Source organism: Xenopus laevis, chromosome 2S (assembly GCF_017654675.1).
Source record: "Xenopus laevis strain J_2021 chromosome 2S, Xenopus_laevis_v10.1, whole genome shotgun sequence".
In the NCBI taxonomy this organism is placed as follows: Eukaryota; Metazoa; Chordata; class Amphibia; order Anura; family Pipidae; genus Xenopus; species Xenopus laevis.
In genome coordinates, this window is record NC_054374.1 from 130,083,021 (window position 1) to 130,105,661 (window position 22,641).

Below are 22,641 nucleotides of genomic sequence, written 5' to 3' on the forward strand. Positions count from 1 at the left end.
TGTATAAATATATAAGGGGATCATATAATAATCTCAGTAGGTCTTTCCAGCTGACACTAGTCACCCATTCCGATTAGAAGAAAAGAGGTTCTGCCTAAATATTGGGAAGGGGTTTTTTACAGTGAGAGCTGTGAAGATGTGGAATTCTCTCCCTGAATCAGTTGTACAGGCTGATACATTAGATAGCTTTAAGAAGGGGTTATGGGAGATAGCTCATAGTACAAGTTGATCCAGGGACTAGTCCGATTGTCATTTTGAAGTCAGGAAGGAACTTTTTCCCCCTCTGAGGCAAATTGGAGAGGCTTCAGAGGGTTTTTTTTTGCCTTCCTCTGGATCAACTGGCAATTAGGCAGATTAAATAAAGTTAAAAGGTTGAACTTGATGGACGTGTGTCCTTTTTCAACCTAACTTACTATGTTAATATGGCACATGTGTTGTAAGCAGGAAAACAGTTAAAGGGCTTGGATATTGCTCTCCATATATGAAATGTCATTTTGGCATCTAATTACCTAGAAGACAAATATTGAAATAGATATGTGTTTGATGCCACAAGCACTATGTAGGACAAACAGTAATGTGAGGACTAGGCTATTACAACATGTGGAATCTGCCATCTGATGAAATAAAGAAAAGATATGTGCCACGACATTTTAAAGAATTTCCTAATCCTACTGTATTTCCTCTGGCCTCTCATTATGCCAACATTTCTCACAGACGGCTCTAAACAGGGTTATTTCAATTAGCTGGGAGATTACGTTTTAATATCATACATGAGAAGCCTCTCATTTTGGTAAAACCCTGTTAGGCAGAGGCACACGGAGAGTTGGCTCTGCTGCTCTCAGCCTGTATTTTTTTGCAGCCTGAGAAAAGCTGATATGTTTTCTTCCCCAACTCCATTTATTTACACTTAAAAGTACAGTTTCTACTTGGGTGCAGGTACATGGAAGAGGGTGGAAGCAGGCATTTTCAGGTCAATCCCAGCACTGTGTGCTTGCACTAAAGTGGAAACTGTATTTTTCAGTGCACGTGCTCTGTGTGCCCTCAACCTTACAATGTGGATGATAACCAAATGTGGAGGATAACCTGGGGTCTATAGTAATGATACGAATGAGTCCAAATTCATTAGTGCAATAAGCAAAGACATTCTACATTTAGCATACTGTAGCTTATGTAGTAAAATGTGCAACATTTATTACAGGCCTATTTACCTATAGAAACCATTGTCAGTCAGCATTTACTGGTCACCTGTTTAAAAGCAAATATCTTATTGGTTACAACATTCGCCAAGAAACATAAGGCATTTATTTGGCATAAAAAGAGCATGCAACACTTGCAGCTTATTTACCATCAAGAACAACTACTTTATCATTACAGAGGCAATGTGGTTAAGGGCAAATAGATTTCATAGCTGTATATATATATATATATATATATATATATATATATATATATACCGTATATGGGCATGAGCCTTTTTAATGTCTCTGCATAACTGGTACACAATGATACATGAAACAGATCACTTGATCAATTTGCTTGTGTTTAATGTTATAACTGATAGCTTGTTTGCAATAGACAAAGGGCTACCTACAAAGTACCTACAACATTACAAGTTGACAAATAGTGCAAATACAAAAACACCATGATTTGAACTGGAAACTAATGGGATGCATTCAAAATAGTTAAAAACAGTTCACTAAGGGTTATGCAATAAAAGGTGCAACGTTTGCTACAGCTCTAATCGCCTATGGCAACCAATCAGTGGGTAACATTTATAGGTCCCCTGCTTATTGTTTAATTTTTTATTGCATGCAAAAGGTAATATTTAAATGCAGATGGTCTAAATATAAACCTTAGCTGCACCCCTCCATCTGTTACATTCCCAGATTTGGCCAGACAATTAACACCATATTTCCCATACTGGGCATGTATGTCAGCTCTGGGGTTGGTTTTGACAGACCATCCTGTAATCCTGTTGCATTGCAGCTAATATGCCCAAACCGAAAACTTAATTTGCCATTGCACCTTTCCAGTGGGTGCACAATCTGGGCATGTGCATATCCAGTCCGATTATTTGGGTCGGTCCAAAAGTAACAGAACATCCATGTTTATGGCCAGTTCTAAAGTATTCATATTTTCAGCATGGACACCCTGAAAGGTTGGCCAGTGTATGGCTTACTGAGCTCCATCTCCCAGAATCCTCTGCTTCATCTCTCTTTTAATTGAAATCCAACCGTGGAGCAGATTTAGCCCTGAAAACACACAAGTGTGTGTTTTTGGTCCAAAATGTGCCCTGTATGAACCCTGACAGGCAGATGTATTACAAAGATCACAGAACACAGGGATCTAAGACATTTTCTCCACTGGCGTTTTTCCAACAGCTGAGAAAATGCAAAGTGTGAGACAAGCTTTATAGATATAGCCTAATACTGTATATTCATAATCTCTGCTAACTGGCTTGTGATCTGTAGAGTAATGCTAAACAATATGCTGGCCTTTATAGCTGTACAAGTGATATCTAACCCCATTTCTAGCCCCTACAACGATTTGCATATTAAAATAGAAGCTAAGAATGATGCTAAGAACAACATGCTTACAAGAAGCTCAACCTTTTTGTTCAAATGAAATGTGTTGAACTGCTAGTTTAACTGTAGGTTAACTTGTATATTCAATGTTTCAGTGTATTACTGGAATACTGATATGAGGGGAACATCCTTCTCAGGTCTAATAGTGGCTTATTGATCATGCACAGTTTACAAGCTGAAAATGGCTGAAAGGACAAGCTCAGTATGCGAAGACAGGAGAAGACATATGAGCCCCTGTCTTGAGTAGTTGCTGGTTTTATTCAATATCCATCTTTAAGACAGTGCTCCATCAATCTACAGGCGAAACTGGCAGCATTGGGTCACTTTCAGCATTTATCATAATGTTGTCAATATTCATGGCTATACCTAAGAGAAAAAAAGAACATAGCAGGTCACCAAAAATAACCAAAAGCATAACACAACAGTTCCCCTAAAACAAGTAAAACTGTGACAGAAGCAGAATGAGTCTACTATATGATTATTGTCATTATTTTGCTTTATCTACTAATGTCTACCAGATGGCTGAATGCTTTCTTATTAGTTCCAATAGTGCTCCTATTTTGCTGGAAATCTCTAATATGAACTACAAGTTGCTGTAGCCCAGGAGTGACCAAACTTTACTAATGCAAGGTCTACTTTTAGTCCATGATAGCATTGTTAGCATTCTGTTCCATGGAAACTACTACTTAAATATTGATTTATAAGAAAATGTATATTTCTATATTTACAAAAACAACTATTTCTTCTGTAACCATAACATAATAAATATCTCAATGAAAAACATGAAATAGGAGGGTGTCTTAGTCAAGCCATTTGTTGACAGAGTCTTGAGATCTACTGATCACCAGCTAAAGGTCTACTAGTAGATCCCGATCTACCTTTTGGGCACCCCTGCAATAGCCCAACAACCCAGGGATGTGGTTATCATTGTCAGTAAAATACCCAGCCAAGTTGGCTGTAAATGTCATTCTTCAGCTGGTACAAAGCAAAACCTTAAAACTATGCCAGTAATGGTATAGTTTGGGAACACTCATTTTGACACCTCATCTGAAACAAGAGAGGCCTTGTCTATTTGTTTGAATGGGATGTCAGGGGAGAGAGGAGTATTTGTCTGGTGTGCTATAGGCTTACAAACATAGACCATATATAGTAGGAACCAGTGAGCTGAGCTGCATTTGTTTAAAGCTGAGGATTCTGGGTTCAAACCTGCCAAGCATTCGTCGTCAATGGTGCAATTCCATTCATCCATGTCATTATTTTCAGACATTCTAGGGGAGAGATTACTCTCCAACTCATCCACTTGCCTGCAACATAAGTGTGTTATGGAAAAAAATGACATAAGTAGTATAAAGCGATACACCTCATATCAGCAGCTACTATAATAAACAGAAAAAAGCAATACATACATAAATCTGTATCTCCTAATGAAAAGACACTTTGTATACAGCCCTAAAAATCTGGTTTTACCTGCCCCTACACAGTGAAAATTTAAATAATCATCTATCAAGTTTGCGCATGAAGCCTACTTACCAAGCATGCTAAAAATAAAGTTAAAATAAAGTTAAAAAATAGAGCCAGAGACGGACATACCTATGGCTACAGAGAGAAGAGAAGCTGTAGTGCAAGAAAAGGTTGTAAATATATATTTATATATGTATATAGTCAGGAGGGTGACACAACGCTTCTATACTCTACGTGCTCTACTCTAAGTGCATAGTAAAACTTCATACAGCATTCAAAAAGACCAGCCACTCCGGAATTTTTGTGCAAAACAAAAACATTATATTTATTTGAGCATATACAGCCAATACATGGGAAAAGAGATGGGAAATTAATTAAAGCCCTGACTGTTGCGGTTACCTTACCTTGTAGAGACAATAATCAGTTTGCGCTGGAGGTACTTTTCATATTTCAGGGTTACTTTAAAGAAAAAGGGGAAAAAACATAAATATGCCCCTCTGGGGTGCTTATTTTATGAAACCATCGTATGCTTATAATTACACCTGGACATACAGAATATGCACCTGCATTAAAATTACATACAGTATAAGCTCTTGTATAGTAATACTCCATATACAGAGCCGCTAGTAATGTTACATTATAAGCCATGTTCATGCCTCTAATGCTGCAAAAAGACCAACCAGTAACATTTCAGTATAAGTCAAGCAATTATACATTGTACAGTATTAGAATGCATAGAGCCACTAGTAATATGCTAATATAATCAGACAAATTATTTATAACCAGTAATTTGGTTGGCTGGCCATTAACTAATAACAACACCCCTGCAGAGCAGTCAAACAAGGACTGGATCAATGGCTTCATGTTGTGAGAGTGGGCCCAAGTGGGAGAAAGGGCCAATCAACACTGTTTGTTGGTGTAACACTAAGCAATAGCAGTGGGAAAAATGTGCAATAGCATAGAAAGGTTAACCTTTCAATGAAATGAAGTACAGTAGAACGCTGATTTTACATGTCCTTATTTTACGTTGTTTTTCCATGGCCACTTCATGTTCTAATGTATTTCAATAGGATTATTTCCCGGGTTTTATGTTTTCCTTTCCCGGATTTTAAGTCACTTTATCACCCTTCTTCCTTGCCAATCACTCTATTTTTTAAGCAAAAACCCTTTTAGTGTTTAGACTTTTGAAACTTGTGACATGCTGCACATTCTGCAGGAACTGGCAAGAAGGTTTAAAGGAAAACTATACCCCCAAAATCAATACTTAAGCAACAGATAGTTTATATCAAATTAAGTGGCATATTAGAGAATCTTACCAAACTGGTATATCATTTAGGTAAATATTGCCCTTTTACATCTCTTGCCTTGAACCACCATTTCGTAATGGTCTCTGTGCTGCCTCAGAGATCACCTGACCAGAAATACTGCAGCTCTAACTGTAAAAAAAAAGAATTGTGGGCACTGTGAATCCTACGATCTCAGGGGCCAGTCCTTATTTTTTAAAATGGCAATTTTCTATTTAGGATTACCCAATGGTACATACTACTAAAAGTATATTATTATGAAAATGATTTATTTACACGAAGCAGGTGAAATTTCTGTACTTTGCTGCTGAAGAATGTGAAATAACTTATAACGTGTCCTTTAACACATTTCCTTTATTTTACATTTACACGGATTTTACGTTTTTTTTTTCCATGGTCCGTTGAAAAACATAAAACCAAGGTTCAACTGTAATGATTTTGCACCATAATTAATCTACTACTACTAATTACACTTGTCTTGTTCTTAATTGCTGTTTAACTAGCATCAGAATTTAATAACCAGGCCTGTAGCACAATCTACAAACCTCATTTTGTGCTTGATAGCATGTGACGACCCCTAAGCTTAGCTACTCAACAGCAACCCAGAGCAAGCTCAGCATGTGTATGTCACACTTTTAACAAAATCCAAGATGGGGAGCTCCTGTGACAATTGTGAAGCCCTGGATCATTACTACTATAGAGATGTCAAAACTTTAGGCTGATGCAGTAAGTGAAGTATATAAACTATGGCATTTGTAGCCATATTGATTGTTAAGGATTGGTTTTCCTTTAGCGGTACTGAATGCTGAAAGACTATAGATTTCCTCTCAAGATACTCACATTCAGGCTTCTGCTCATAATATGGCCCAAAAGCTTCATCCTTTGGTATATTAGGGTAACAATACTTCAGAGGATTCTCAGGGATGTTTTCATCAACCAAAAGCTGATAGTTCCTGATGATCTCAGTGAGTGGGATACAGGAGAGCTCCTTCATGGTGTATGGTTGGACAGAACGGATAGAGTAAGATCCTGGGGGCAGAGCACACAGTGAAATGGTTATTTTGGATTTAGTACACATACAGTCATATGAAAAAGTTTGGGAATCCCTCTCAATCTGCTTAATAATTTACTTCACTATCAACAAAAAAGATAACAGTAGTATGTCTTTCATTTCCCAGGATCATCTGAGTACTGAGATGTTTTCTGAACAATATTTTTTAGTGAAGCAGTATTCAGTTGTATGAAATAACATCAAATGTAAAAAAATTATGTTCCCTTGTAATTTTGCTAATTGGAATGCATGTAATTGCTCAATACTGATTACTGGCACCACCAAATTGGTTGAATTAGCTCGTTAAGCCTTGAACTTCATAGGCAGATGTGTCCAATCATGAGAAAAGGTATTTAAGGTGGCCAATTGCAAGTTGTGCTTCTGTTTGACTCTCCTCTGTAAAGTGACAGCATGGGATCCTCAAATCAACTCTCAAAAGATTTGAAAACAAACATTGTTCAGTATCATGGTTTAGGTGAAGCCTACAAAAAGCTATCTCAGAGGTTTAAATTGTCAGTTTCTACTGTAAGGAATGTAATCAGGAAATGGAAGGCCACAGGCAAAGTTGCTGTAAAACCGAAGGTCTAGCAGGCCAAGAAAATACATGAGCGGCATATGTGGAGGATTGGGAGAATGGTTACAGACAACCCAGAGATCACCTCCAAAGACCTGGAAGAACATCTTGCTGCAGATGGTGTATCTCTACATCGTTCTACAATTCAGCGCAATTTGCACAAAGAACATCTGTATGGCTGGGTGATGAGAAAGAAGCCCTTTCTGCACTCACGCCACAAACAGAGTTGCTTCTTGTATGCAAAAGCTCATTTAGACAAGTGTAATTTTGGATTTGTGCTGATGAGACAAAAATTTTGTTATTTTGTCATGACAAAAAGCACTTTGCATGGTGGAAGAACACCGCATTCCAAGAAAAACACCTGATACCTACTGTCAAATTTGGTGGAGGTTCCATCATGCTGTGGGGCTGTGTGGCTAGTTCAGGGACTGGGGCCCTTGTTAAAGTTGAGGGTCGTATGAATTCAACCCAATAGCAACAAATTCTTCAGGATAATGTTCATCAGTCACATAGTTGAAGTTACGCAGGGGTTGGATATTCCGACAAGACAATGACCCTAAACACACTTCAAAATCTACAAAGGTATTTATGCAGAGGGAGAAGTACAATATTCTGGAACGGCCGTTACAGTCCCCCGACTTGAATATCATGGGATGATTTGAAGCAGGTTGTCCATGCTCAGCAGCCATCAAATTTAACTGAACTGGAGAGATTTTGTATGGACGAATGGTCAAAAATCCCGCCATCCAGAATCCAGACACTCATCAAAGGCTATAGGAGGCGTCTAGAGGCTGTTACATTTGCAAAAGGAGGCTCAACTAAGTATTGATGTAATATCTCTGTTGGGGTGCCCACATTTATGCACCTGTCTAATTTTGTTATGATGCATATTGCATATTTTCTGTTAATCCAATAAACTTTATGTCACTGCTGAAATACTACTGTTTCCATAAGGCATGCTATATATTAAAAGGAAGTTGCTACTTTGAAAGCTCAGCCAATGATAAACAAAACTCCAAAGAATTAAGAGGGGTTCCCAAACATTTTCATATAACTGTATACTATAGAAGATGTTTCATTTAGTGACACGATTGCAGCAGTAATAAAATGTGTAACTTTAAAATCTATGGCCAAAGGAACTTGTGCCAATACAATCTCCTTGAGTGCTAAGAAGCCCATTTAGCCTACTCTGATGAATGTGTTCAGATACTTTTGTAGAGTGCATGACACTTTTCTTGCAAATGGAGAAAGAGAACGTTAAATACATGCAAATCAGTCCAAGATCAATGCTGCTATCCTATGGTGCATGATATCTGAAAGATATATGGATGCTCCTAGGTGCCAAGTATGTTCCACTAAGCCAAGGAAGGGTCTTTTTTAAGGGTAATTATATACTTATATAGTTAAATTGGGTTGAAAAAAGACCAAAGTCCATCAAGTTCAACCCCTCCAAATGAAACCCAACATCCATACATACACACACTGACCCCTCCATACACTCACATAAACTATATATACTCCAGTTTATTTACTGGTATTAACCAGTTTAGTTGCACATTTCTGCTCTCTCTCCAGCTCATTTATATCCCTCTTAAGGACTGGAGTCCAAAACTGCACTGCATACTCCAGATGAGGCCTTACCAGGGACCTATAAAGAGGCATAATTATGTTTTCATCCCTTGAGTTAATACCATTTTTTATGCAAGACAGAACTTTATTTGCTTTAGTAGCCACAGAATGACACAGCCCAGAATTAGACAACTTGTTATCTATAAAAACCCCAAGATTCTCAGTTAAGGAAACTCCCAACCCACTGCCATTTAGTGCATACATGGGGCAAATTCTCCTGTAAAACAACAACAAATTATAGTTTTATGTTTGTGTTCAATAGATGTTTTTAGAGTGATAATCACACATTTCAATTTTCAATAATTCCCTCTGCTGTCCTGCAAAAGGACCCTCAAGCTGATGTATTAAGCAAGTTACTGTCATGTGTTGCTTGGGAACAGGATGCAGATATGTTTAAATTCTTCCCTCACCTATCAGGCCATTGCATAACCCCAATGACAGGCATGCCCTCTTTTCCTTTTAGATTGTAAGCTTGTTTGGACAGGGTCTCTATATCTCTTCTATCAGTTATTGGTTGTTTTTGTATGCAAAACGTATTAATTTATTAACCAGACAATGCTTCATCTTTGTTCTATAGTTTTACAATGAGCATAATGTAAAGGATTCAATAAAAGATCAAGTAGAACCCCAACAAAGGCAATTTTCCAACTTGGACAAATCACTCTGAAAAGTTGCAATATCCTGCATGGAACATATAGTTCCATTAGTAGTTTAGTATCATCTGCAAACAGTACTTTCAATGCCTTAGAAAGTGAAAAATTACACTTTACACTTCAATAACAGAAAAACTGTGACACATAGAAAATAGAAAGTAATTGGAATAAGTCTATCTGAATTAGTCTATCTGGTAATCTATCTGAGAACAACTAGTTGTTTGAAGGTGAATAACCCCTTTAATACCCATTCACAAAGCTTTTCTAACACTGATGTCAGACTAACCAGCCTATAGTTTTGAGGCTAAGAATGGGATTCATTTTTGAATAGCCGTACCACCAGTCTCTCATCACCAGACCTCCATGAATCCTGAAAAATTAAGTAAAGTGGTTTGGCAATCGCAGAGCTTTATCTTAACATGTTGTAGTCTCTTTAGAAATTTGTTATGCGTGAACCATGCATCATTAGTTGAATTACTGGAATTAGGACTATTAGGAAGTGCATACTTTCAGTGCATACTTATACACTAAGCCCTTCCCATTTCAAAAAAATGGCACCAACCATAATGTCATACATGTTAAACCAAACCTCATTAAGTAAATTGACAAAGTATATATATATATACTGTATATGTCTTAGTCCGGGATACACGTGACATTGACCTTCCAGCCTTAGCTCAGTCTTTCAGGTCCAGTCTCATTTCCCTTAAGAAAACGTCTGATCCTGATATCCTGGTAAGTGAGTATAATCACATACTATCCTCAACCATTGGCTCATTTGCCCCTCTACAGGCTAAGCGTTCACGTGCTCTGAACCCACAACCCTGGCTAAATTCACAAACCAGATACTTATGCTCCTGCACGAGATCTGCTGAACGTATGTGGAAAAAATCCCGTACGCAAGCAGACTTTATTCACTATAAATTTCTATTGTCCTGCCTCAATTCTGCCTTGGCAAAAGCCAAGCAAGAGTATTACAGTACCCTTATAAACAATCACAAATCCAACCCACAACGCCTGTTTTCTCTATTCAATACTCTTCTCCATCCCTCATCCACAGAATCAGTCAACCAGACACACTCTCCTCAGGACTTTGCTGATTTCTTTAAAGACAAAGTAGAGTCCATCCGCAATCAGATCCCTACCTCTACTAATGTAAACCAGTTCCTCCTTCCTAAGCCCTCTTCTGCATGTCTTAATTCCTTCCCTCCAGTAACAATGTCTGAAGTCTCCAAGCTTCTTTTGTCCTCCCCACTCACAACTTGCCCCCTTGACTCTATGCCTTCTTCTCTGCTCAAACACTGGGTTGCAGAGCTTACCCCACTACTTACTCACATCTTCAATTCTTCTCTAGCTTCTGGAACCTTCCCTTCTCCTTTCAAACAGGCCTGTGTAAAGCCTATTCTTAAAAAGGCCACGCTTGACCCAGCCTGTCTATCAAATTACCGTCCTGTCTCCCTTCTACCACTTGCCTCTAAACTCCTAGAGCGTATTGATTTCTCCCGTATTACTAACTTTCTACACACCCATGACCTGTTGGATCCTTTGCAATCTGGTTTCCGGCCTGGTCACTCTACTGAGACTGCTTTGTGCAGAGTTACAAATGATCTTCAGGTTGCCAAAGCCAAAGGTCACTTCTCCATCCTTCTCCTCCTTGACCTATCATCTGCATTTGATACAGTCGATCACTCTCTCCTGATGCAGATTCACTATTCGCCTGGCATCCGTAACCAGGCTGCATCTTGGCTCTCTTCTTACTTCTCTAACTGACCATTCACTGTCTCCTATGATAACAAAACCTCATCTCCAGTTCCACTTAATGTGGGGGTGCCGCAAGGCTCCGTACTTGGTCCGCTGTTGTTCTCCCTGTACACTCTGTCTTTGGGAGATCTCATCCATTCATTTGGCTTTAATTATCATCTGTATGCTGATGATACCCAAATATATTTATCCACCCCTTCATTAACAGCTGAAACAGAGGCTCAGATCTCTAACTGCCTCCTGGCTATCTCAAATTGGATGAACCAGCGCCACCTCAAACTCAACCTAACAAAAACTGAACTTATCATCTTTCCACCTAAGCCTGGTCCTACTCCCCTATTTACTATCTCTATTGATGGCATGCTCATTAATCCTGTCAACTCAGCTCGCTGTCTGGGGGTAATCTTTGACTCCTCTCTCTCCTTCTCTGATCATATTAACACCACTGTCAAAACCTGTCACTTCTTCTTATGCAATATTGCCAAAATCCGTCCCTTCCTTTCACCTGATACATCCAAGACACTCATGCATGCTCTCATCCTATCCAGACTAGATTACTGTAACCTTCTACTAACTGGCCTACCTAACTCCCATCTCTCCCCTCTACAATCTGTATTAAACACTGCTGCAAGAATTATCCTCCTCTCATCCAAAAGGGTACAGGCCCCTCCGCTGCTGAAGTCCTTATCATGGCTTCCTATAAAACAAAGAATAACTTACAAACTCCTCCACATAACCTTCAAAGCCCTTCATTACTCTGCACCTAACTACATCTCATCTCTTGTTTCTCTATATGTTCCTGCCCGAAACCTCCGCTCCTCTCAGAGCAACCGCTTGGTTGTACCCCCCACTACTACTGCTGTTTCCTGTATCAAACCCTTCTCTCTTGCGACTCCTTATATTTGGAATGCCATTCCTGAATCTCTCAGGAGAGAATCCTCCCTCAATGTTTTTAAAACAAAACTCAAAGACTACCTCTGGGAGCACCTGGATAACACCTGAACTGGCACTTGTATAACAGTGTAACAAACTGTAACCCACAGCACCTTAATATACCTCTGAATTGTGTCTGTATGTTACCCTCCCATTTAGACTGTAAGCCCTACGGGGTAGGGTCTTCTAGCCTTTTGTTTCCTTGACACTGAGCACTTAATCTGCATTGTAATTATGTTTAATATCTTTGTGAATTGTATTCTAATAATGCACTTATTGTTACTTTTTATTCCAATGACCCCTTGTTTGTTACTACTAATTTATTGTTTTGTTGTACAGTGCTTTGCCCTCAAGGAGCGCTTTACAAATAAAAATATACCGTACATATATACATATATATATATATATTGTGTACAGTGGACCAGCACTCCGATACCTTTCCAAACAATTTTATTGAGTCATCACTCGACACACGAGTGATGACTCAATAAAATTGTTTGGAAAATTATCGGAGTGCTGGTCCACTGTACACATTGTACATCATAGCACCCGCCATTGAACTCAGGGTAAGAGTGCGGGTACTTTCGGACTTATTATATATATATATATATATATATATATATATATATATATATATATATATATATATAAATATACATATCTCTTCTTGCATGCCATTACCCAACTGACCATCATCTTTCTGTTCCACCCAGGTGCACGTGATTCCACCACAAACGGTCTCACTAAAGCGAAGGAGAAACGTGCCTGACATCTCAGCCTTCAGCAGAGTCTCTTCTTTCTTGCGACTTACAAACCCCATCACGTGCCTGCAGATAAGTATGCACATTATAGTTACTAAGTGTGTGGAAAAGTTAAAGAAAACAGTCTGTTTGTTGACCATATTTCAACATAAGATATTTTTTTATTTGCATTGCTAGGTATCCTAGTACTCATTATGAGATATGATGAAGTCTGCCAATAACAAGCATTCTCTGTCAATCGGCCAGCGACATGATATCTGGTCTCTAGTCAAATAAACAGGAATCATGCCTTACTAGAGAGAAAGGGTTAAAGCAAATATGAAGGAACTGTTCTTCTCTACCTGGGCCTTACCCTGAGCAAAAATAACCAGCATTATGTCATCTGACTGCTTTTGGTCTGTGAAAGAGTAGCTCCATAATGTGTGACACCTATCAACCCATTTATCTCTTTATTCCACTGCACCTCAGCGCTATCTGTCTGGCTTTTAACATTATCTGTACTCCTGGCGCTGAATCCTGAAAAAAATGTTGCAAGCCCACTGATACAAAACCTTGAGGACAACTGACTGTTACATTTTTTTTGAGAACAGAAAGGGATAAACAAATTTTGACTTTTACTGCTATTATACATACACAAGTATTCAGAATCTTTAATGAGTTTCTATTGATATCGGGTTTACTATTTTTTTGTTGTTTTTCTTTCGGGAAGCCCATAAAAGAGAGGAGACCTTCAGCAGAAAGACTGGAGTATTTTTTGACGTACAAGCTCTATAAAAATGTATTTGTAGTGGGACATTACACAAGATTAGAACCTTAACAGAATTGCTTTATTATTTATATATTTATTGTTAACAGCAGAATTAAAAACTGATATTTCAGTTTTATCAAATAAACGAGTTCATTTACTCCTAGCTTGTAGTAATGAAGTTTCACTGGAAAGTCTATGTCCATATCCAGCTATCTGGTGTCTAATAAAAGGGCAGCCAAGTTTGGGAGTTTTACTTTGAAAGCAGCTAGTAAGTTGCAGGTAAAACTTAGTATAATGAAGCAATAGAATTCTTAATGAATCAGATAAAATTGAGCATAGGACTGGCCAGATATGGGATGACTTTGATGTAGTTGGCCAGCTTAAATATATTGCAATATATGGACAAACAATCCCTGTGTTGTTTAAAGGGTAAGGCATTTTTTAGTAGCAGTATGCACAAAATGTCTCTGTCTTAAATATATTGATAATGGGTTGAGTGCAGAGGACCTCTTGTAGTTGTGGTCACACCTTCATTGCACCCCCGCCTAATGGTTTTAAAAAATAGTGGTGAGCACAACTTTCCCTTGTTTGTTATATCCAGCTATCTAAAACCTGGCCAAAAAGAGTTCATAAAAATGTCTGTATTCAGCCCATAATGTATCCATGTATCCAGTCATGTATCAGAAAATAATTGTTTTATTAAACCATAACAGGGACTGGTGTGAATGATGTATAATCTCTGTTAAGTGCTGCAGAAATGTGTTGGCGCTATATAAATTCTATGAAATAATATTTTTGTTGTTACTAGGTCTTTAACGTTATTTCTACAAACCCGTCATTCCAGATGTTTTCTAAATGTTCTTTTACCAGGGTAAGAACAGCATCGAACCATACCCAGAAAGAAACATGGGGCAAATTCTCCTGTAAAACAACAACAAATTATAGTTTTATGTTTGTGTTCAATAGATGTGTTTAGAGTAATAATCACACATTTCAATTTTCAATAATTCCCTGTGCTGTCCTGCAAAAGGACCCTTCAATAGCCGAGCATGTTAAATCACATGTGTTCTTCTCAAGCTGATGTATTAAGCAAATTACTGTTATGTGTTGCTTGGGAACAGGATGCAGATATGTTTAAATTGTTCCCTCACCTATCAGGCCTTTGCATAACCCCAATGACAGGTATGCCCCCTTCTCCTTTCAGATTGTAAGCTTGGATGGACAGGGTCTCTTTATCTCATCTATCAGTTATTGGTTGTATTTGTTTGCAAATTTCTATGTTCAGAGCTGCGCTCATTTTTTATCCAGACAATGCTTCAACTTTGTTATATAGGTTTACAATGAGCATAATGTAAAGGATTCAATAACAGAGCACTTAGAAGCCCAACAAAGGATACTTTTATTTTCTTAATATGAGGGCATAGGGCTGCTGTACAGCTTTCTATGACTTAGGTAGCTTAAGTTTACTCAGCCTCCTGCCATTCACTTTCTAGGTTCGTGTGGAGCAATCCATACCCTCATTTTCACCCCTTGGGAAAACAAATTCAGATCTGTTAACTGATCTATCAGTGTTTGGATACGTTTGAATCTCTGGTCTGTGTTATTAGTTACTAGGGATGCACTGAATCCAGGATTCGGTTCGGGATTCTGCCTTTTTCAGGAGGATTCGGATTCCTGACGAACCGAATCCGAATTTGCATATGCAAATTAGGGACGGAGAGGGAAATCGCATGACTTTTTTCACAAAACAAGGAAGTAAAAATGTTTTTCCCTTCCCACCCCTAATTTGAATATGCATATGCAAATTAGGATTCGGATTCAGTTCAGTATACGGCCAAATCCTTCTTGAAGTATATAGGGGTTCAGCTGAATCCAAAATAGTGGATTCGGTGCATCCCTATTAGTTACAAAAGGTGCATTCATATAACATTTACATAATTTACCTTACAAAATTTGTTCCAGGACACAGTGCTGTCTTCTCTGGGAGTTTCCTCTACAAAGAAAATGTGAATAAAAGAAACATGGTACAAGGGTGTAAATGTGATGTACACAACAGTGAAGGACAAGAAAAAAACTAATCAAACACAAAACAGATTAAACAGTTTTAGTTCTATGAAAAAATATGAAAATGAATCAGACTGTAAAAGGAAATGAATTATTTTACTAAATCCCTGTTTTAAAAAAACTGAAAAACTGGACTGGCCAGGACACAGACACAAAAGCTATGGGCAAGGTAGAAATAACCCAACTCAGGTTAAAAATGAATGTCCAAACTGCAGATCTCCTTGTGTTGTCGGCATCCCATGGCAAATAAGGGACACAGTTTAGCCAACATTGACTTTATATACTAGAATAGCTTTTTTCTTGGTATTCCTACAAAGGTCCGCTGTGAGACTTTTGACCAAAGCAAATGCCCAGAATGCTCCGCCCTAAATAAGGCTCTGATGAAGAACACTGCTATGAGCAGTAGTTACCATACTTTGACATACCACAGAGTTTGTTCCCCAGCATTGCCAGCTGGTCTGCATCCAGCCCGCGCTTAGTAGTGCATGAGAACTGCCAACTCAGGGCTTCTTTCAGCAACTGCCAGGAAGCCATTGGGGGTTTTGAGAAAAAATTTAAATCCTGTTCATATGGAAAATTGTAGGATTAGATTACATTTTTAGTAGATTTCATTGTCTATAATTATCACTGGCAAACAAGTCGTAGACCTATTTCTGCAACAGGCTCTCTCCAACAAGGGCACCAAAGAATATGAATGTCCTGTCATCTGCCTGTGCTTTCTACCCACCCTATAATGTTTATATGGTCTTTAGTTTATGGGAGCCTTCTGATGTGCCTGCCCACTACTGGATTATGTTGTGTTATTTTGATCAATGTTTTGCATTAGAATTCTTAGGAGGACTGTCTTCCCTTAGAAAGAAAGGCCAGTGTCTACCCCACACTAACACATAGTAGCAACAGTATAATTCAAGCACAAAAATATAGGCAGTCAGTTAAAGGACCAGCAACATCAAAAAAAATTTTATACATCGAAAAATAAACACCAAGACAAATGAAACTTTAAAATCGCACAGCTTTTATTAAGAAATAACTTACTGAAACTCCACTCCTGTCCAAAAAAGGCGACAGAGTGACCATCCATCGTGCAGTGCTGGATTTCTCCTCCCTGGCTATCTCTCTTATTGTACTGACAGCAAGTGAAGGCGGGAGGCTTCAACCTACTATCAACCTATTATCCAAGCAGAGCTCTGCCAAGAGGGAAGCCTGGGTTGTGCATTTCGCAGAGGCTACGAGGAATCGCAATGCTGGGGAGGCTGCCTGAGGACATGGCTTTGGAGAAGTTGCTGCCCCTTTGGAGAGATCCCACTCTGGACTGTTGCTACAGCTTCGTGGCTCGGCAGAGCAATGTGGCTGTATCTATAGCCGCCTTCGGTGTAACCACCCGCTCCAGAGTACAGAGTCTCAGGAGGAGCCTCGAACCCGGGCTCCCTCAGCCGCTCATGGTATTCTAGGGACTGGCTGTGCCCGTTGTCCCTCACAGTTATATGACTTACAGTTTCAGTAAGTTATTTCTTAATAAAAGCTTTGTGATTTTAAAGTTTAATTTGTCTTGGTGTTTATTTTTCGATGTATACTAACATGTTACTGGTCCTTTAAGACACCAACTATTTGGTACAAAAACGCTTGCATAGCTCCTTAATGAGGTAAAAAGGAAAGGAAGGCATCTGACATGGGTTATTCTGTTAGAGTCCTTCTGTCTCCCATTCAAAAATCAGGGGGAAAGCCTTACTTTATTGCTTGACAGTGCACAAGAGAACTAGCCCCAACTCCAGTTGACAATATTCTTATATTACTCTCTATGTGCAGAAAGCATTCAGGTTTATTGTAATAAATGGAAAAATATATTTTCAAATCATTTAAATGAAGTTACTGTTTGGGGACATGATGTGAGGAGAACTTACTTGAAATTGCGAAATGTTCTCCGTAATGCCTTAGCCTAATAAGAATGCATCAATGCTCATCCGGATTATCGATATCTGCTGTGGTTGTGTTTATTTAAGACTGCTTAGATACACAACATGTTTAGGGCCTTACATACTCTTTCTCAGGGGAGAAAGTGTATGTAAAGCCCGAAACATGTTGTGTATCTAAGCAGTGAGGAGAACTTACCTTGGAGTCAGAACTTGTCAAATTAAACCAAAGTACTGAAGCCCATGCAACACCGAAGTGATTATTTTTGGAGATCACTACAAAGGGCAAGGTGACAGTCTGGGGGAAAAAAGGCACAGTGAAAAACAAAATGATGACTGTAGGAAAATGGAAATAGGCAAAATACATTGCTGCTATAAGGGAAATGGCCAAAAACAGAACTTACTGTATATATATATATCATATCAGGTTTTTTACTGACACACATCACAGCATCACAAGACAGAGAATGGTGGCTTATTATATGCCATTATATGGTCAATGAACAGAGACTCAGATATGCTAACAAAAGTATTTAAAAAAAAAAAGCAGATCAATCAGTTTTAATCAACAAGACTGCAGTATTTAGTGACTCTAGGAATAACTGCACTTCCTGTCTGCTAATCTGCTAAATGGCTAAATACCTGATGTTTTTATGTTTTGTGAGAAAATAATCAAGCACAGATGATTTAATGCCAAGCATTAAAAAAGGAGTACACATCTCTTTACCTCCAGTTTCAGCTTCAGGTCCTCATAGTTAAAATCCATGGTAAAAGTAATGAGGTGGAGCTCCTCCATGACACTAAGTGATCCCTAAAATACACACCATAATTAAAAACAGGAACTAATAGCACATTCAATGAGAGGGGGTGAACAGGCATCTCTTTACTTCCAGCTTGCACTTAAGTCTCTGTTACTGCTTACTACTTCCTGCCATCCTATTAAAATCGGCCGTTATCAACAACTCCTCATTATTATAACAAAATAATCTGAAACCTCACATTCTATATCTGTGTGGCAACCTCACCAACTTTTGCCTAGATCAGTATAATTCCATTAATATTTAAAATGGTAAATGATAATTTAAAGCATGCTCCCATAATTCATTTGTATTAGATATGATTTATTCTGCAGGGAGGGAGCGTAAATATCGATATACTAGCAACAATAACTGCTCCCTTTAAATTCATAGAATTTGAATTTAAAGGGCAATTCTGTTAATCAGCTGCCTTGTCTTACAAAAGTCTAAGCCATCAGGGCAGAAAATAGAAAGGTACAAAGGCTGCTTTCAATAGCAACATATATATATAAATACATTGAAAACCATAGAAAATTGTAATGCATGTATATTGCAAAGTTGCTTAAAAGGATGTTTCCTTTTATTAGGCAAACAATTACAGAGCTAGGAGGTATATTGGAATCAGTTGTCAATAAAGCAGTCAGCTTTAGCTCTTCTTTATTAATATCAGGTGCCCATGTACACAAGGGCACTTGATCAACAGCAGCCACACATTTGATTTAATTTGTTTAATTGATGCAATTCTGCAAATATATTATAACTAAAGGGAAATAGACATCGCTAGCTATATACAGTTGTGTTCAGAATAATAGCAGTCCGACATCACTAACCTGAAACTTTCTAAATACAACCAATTAAAAATTCTGCATCATTTCTGAAATAATCAAGTTTACGTTCACTATTCCTCTTTCAGCATCTGTTTCTTTTCATTCTCTCTTCATGCAAAAGTTGGGTGTCAGATATTCATTGACAGTTAAATCCAATATATCTTATAAGTGGGCTCATTTTGCCTAGAAGATGTATAAGAGCTTAATCTATTAAAATCACCAGCAATCCCGTCTCTCTACTTGCAGGATTTGTGCCAAAGCTTAGATTTTGTTTGCACTGGAAACAGTTATTTGAATGAGCTCTAATTCATCTGCTAGGAAATGAAGCCAACCTATAAAATATATTGGATCCAACTGTCAATGATTATCTGACACCCAACTCCTGCATGAAGACAGAATGAAGAGAAACAGATGCTGAAAGAGGGATAATGAACAAAAACTTGATTATTTCAGAAACTATGCAGAATATTTAATTGGTTGTATTTGGAAAGTTTTTTATTTCAGTATCCTGAAGTTTATATTAAATTTTCATTTTTGCAATAGTTTTGCAAAGTTCTTTGGACAGATGAAACCAAGATCAACCTCTACCAGAATGATGGCAAGAAAAAAGTATGGAGAAAGCAGCTCATGAGCCAAAGCATACCACATCTCTATAAAACATGGCGGAGGCAGTGTGATGGCTTGGGTGTGCATGGCTGCCAGTAGCACTGGGACACTAGTGTTTATCCATGATGTGACACAGGACAGAAGCAGCCGAATTAATTCTGAGGTGTTCAGAGACACAGTCTGCTCAAATCCAGCTAAATGCAGTCAAATTGTTTGGGAGGCGTTTTATAATACAGATGGACAATGACACAAAACATACAGCCAAAGCAACCCAGGAGTTTATCAAAGCAAAGAAGTGGAATATACTTGAATGGCCAAGTCAGTCACCTGATCTGAACCCAATTGAGCTGCATTTCACTTGAAGACTAAACTTTGGACAGAAAGGCCCACAGACAAACAGCAACTGAAAGCCGCTGCAGTAAAGGCCTGGCAGAGCATTAAAAAGGAGGAAACACAGAATCTGGTGATGTCCATGAGTTCAAGACTTCAGACTGTCATTGCCAGCAAAGGGTTTTCAACCAAGTATTAGAAATTAGCATTTTATTTTCAGTTTTTCAATATGTCCAATTGCTTTTGAGCCCCTGAAATGAAGTGATTGTGTTAAAAAAAAGTCTTTAGTTCCTCACATTTTTATGCAATCTTTTTGTTCAACCCACTGAATTAAAGCTGAAAGTCTGCAGTTCAACAGCATCTGAGTTGTTTTATTTAAAATTCATTGTGGTAAGGTACAGAACCAAAATTAGAAAAAAAGTTGTCTCTGTCCAAAGATTTATGGACCTAACTGTATATACACACATATAAAAACACACCACTTGCCTCATTTGCACCTTTTCCCCCCTTGCCTCCACTACCAGCTTTCTGTTCTTTCAGTTTCTAAGGAAAAACAAACAAATGCCATTACATTAATCATGAACAAACTTTTCTGGTTTTGTGAACCCCTTAGCTTTTACCAAGAGTACAAAACATCTGAAAACACTTTTTCTGTTATTCAGCCATAATTCTCATAAAATGCCCTAGAGCAACACGTCTATATTCACCCCAAATGCCATCTGTATTTCCACTTTTGGGAACCAGTGTTCCATAGGTATCTGCGTCTTGTACCTCTAAAGCTAAAACAAAGTCTTCAATGTAAGGTCGGTATTGAAAATTTTAGACATGTAGTTGCTAGTCTCAGTATGTATATACTCCCCACCTATCCCTAACAAACATTTTGTGTGTATCCCTATACTAAAATACCCCTAAGACCCAGTGCACCATCTACAGATGAACAAAGAAGTAGGCTAAAATGATGTCCCTTATACATTAGGCTTCAGTATACTAGTAATACATCAGCATTATAACAAAGAACAAAGTCTTCAGTGAACTTTGTTAGATCTATCTGCAGTGTTGGTGCTCATCAGTCAGTGGGCGACTGCAGGTGCTTACTGAGCATGCTCAAGTGCTGCTTCGAAACAGCAAGTAACAAATAAAGCCTCAGTGAGGTCAAGGAGTTTTAATGGAAACCTTTACAGATGTCTCTGTACCGCCATGATAACACAGTAGCCAGTAGCTTAAGGTTTGTTTCTTGTCTAAATTTCTGTATTTGTGTGTATTTATTTTTATTGGGATTACTGGTATCCCTTTTTTCACTAGTACCTAATAAAACCAGATGTTCATGCACACAAATACAAAGACAACACAGGTTGGGGGTGACTAACTACTAAAAGCTGCTTAGGATTCATCACTATAGCCATTTCAAGCACCAGGCATTTATACTGGGTCATAATTTAGGTGGTGGTTAGGTCTTACTCTCTCACTTCCTAAAATATTTTCTTACTCCCCAGCTCAAAAGTCTTGGCTACCTATGCACTGACCTGTTTGGGTGAGGAGGGACTAATACTTTTAGTTATACCGTAGAAACCAAAATCAACACAGAATATACACTAATGTGTACCAAGTCTTTGAAGTCCACCACTAGGCCTTCTCCTTGGAGATCTTCCATGACTTTATTCTGTGTTCCAAGCAAATTGAATTTCCGATAGCTGTGTAATATATAAAAAAAGGAAAGAAAGCACTGTGTGTCTGTGAAAAATTAACTAAAGATTACACTTTATTGTAGTTATTAATTACAATGCATTGTTACCGTTTGCAACAATGTATAAGATGGATTTTCTTACCCTTTAATCTTGGGCGGATTCCTGAAAAAAATGAAAAAGAACCATAAGCACAGACTCAGTATATGAAAATGCAATAATAATCATGCATGAATCAAATGCAGGTTTCAAGATGTGTCTAAATGTAAGGAATTATTACAGGTTTTAGTTCAAGCAAGATCCTGAGTCCCACACTGAACACACACTTGGCATTTTTTCAACTAAGAAAAAAAAACTGGTGAAGAAAAGACTGATCTGCTCATGTGTGTGTGATGACAGCCCATACCATGCAGTTAATTGCAGATTGTGAAATAAAAGATACAGGGGCTCATTTATAAACACTGGGCAAATTTGCCCCTGGGCAGTATACCATAGCACCCAATCAGTGATTAGCTTTTTTTCAGCCAGCTGCAGGTTGAACACTGAAAGCAATCATCTGATTTTCCGTGGGGTACTGCCCAGGTTCAAATTTGCCCATTGTTTATAAATAACCCGCACAATGTTTGTCCAGGTACAGTAACACATAGCAACTAATAAGATGCTTGTTTATACTGGTGGCTAGAGAATGCTGCCTGTGGATTGGTTGCTATAGGTGACAAGACCTGTAACAACTTTGCATCTTTAATAACATAACCCAAATGTTGTGTGACTATTGTAGAATCAAAGGTGACACTTTCTGATGATGCAATTTTTAATTGTGCTTAAGTTTTCATGTGCACATTTTTGGTAGAGCATTTGATATGTGATAAATCCAAATGTTTTGGATTCAGACATTCAGTGCATCCTGTCACTATGATACTGTCCCTAAACGGGGATGTAAAGGCAAAAAAACAAAATCCCATTTT

At 38.2% G+C, this 22,641-nt stretch overlaps 1 protein-coding gene across 4 annotated transcripts in view; it reads right to left on the reverse strand.

The window, feature by feature from the left end:
- Positions 1 to 1,521: 1,521 nt before the first annotated feature.
- stat2.S (signal transducer and activator of transcription 2 S homeolog) overlaps positions 1,522 to 22,641 on the reverse strand; it is a 37,750-nt gene continuing 16,630 nt past the window's right edge. For 2 of the 4 annotated variants that reach the window (XM_041584393.1, XM_041584394.1), the window contains 12 exons: positions 21,821 to 21,841; positions 21,598 to 21,685; positions 20,481 to 20,537; positions 18,162 to 18,245; positions 17,634 to 17,732; positions 15,950 to 16,085; positions 15,404 to 15,453; positions 14,293 to 14,381; positions 12,642 to 12,778; positions 6,191 to 6,379; positions 4,451 to 4,505; positions 3,417 to 3,889 (listed from right to left, as the gene is read on the reverse strand). In XM_041584393.1, coding sequence (XP_041440327.1) covers positions 3,616 to 3,889; positions 4,451 to 4,505; positions 6,191 to 6,379; positions 12,642 to 12,778; positions 14,293 to 14,381; positions 15,404 to 15,453; positions 15,950 to 16,085; positions 17,634 to 17,732; positions 18,162 to 18,245; positions 20,481 to 20,537; positions 21,598 to 21,685; positions 21,821 to 21,841 — 1,279 coding nt within the window. In that variant the 3' untranslated portion in view covers positions 3,417 to 3,615. Of the gene's footprint in view, positions 2,952 to 3,415; positions 3,890 to 4,450; positions 4,506 to 6,190; positions 6,380 to 12,641; positions 12,779 to 14,292; positions 14,382 to 15,403; positions 15,454 to 15,949; positions 16,086 to 17,633; positions 17,733 to 18,161; positions 18,246 to 20,480; positions 20,538 to 21,597; positions 21,686 to 21,820; positions 21,842 to 22,641 lie in introns of those variants that run through there. The other 2 variants (XM_018250035.2, XM_041584395.1) reach the window with 2 other exon arrangements.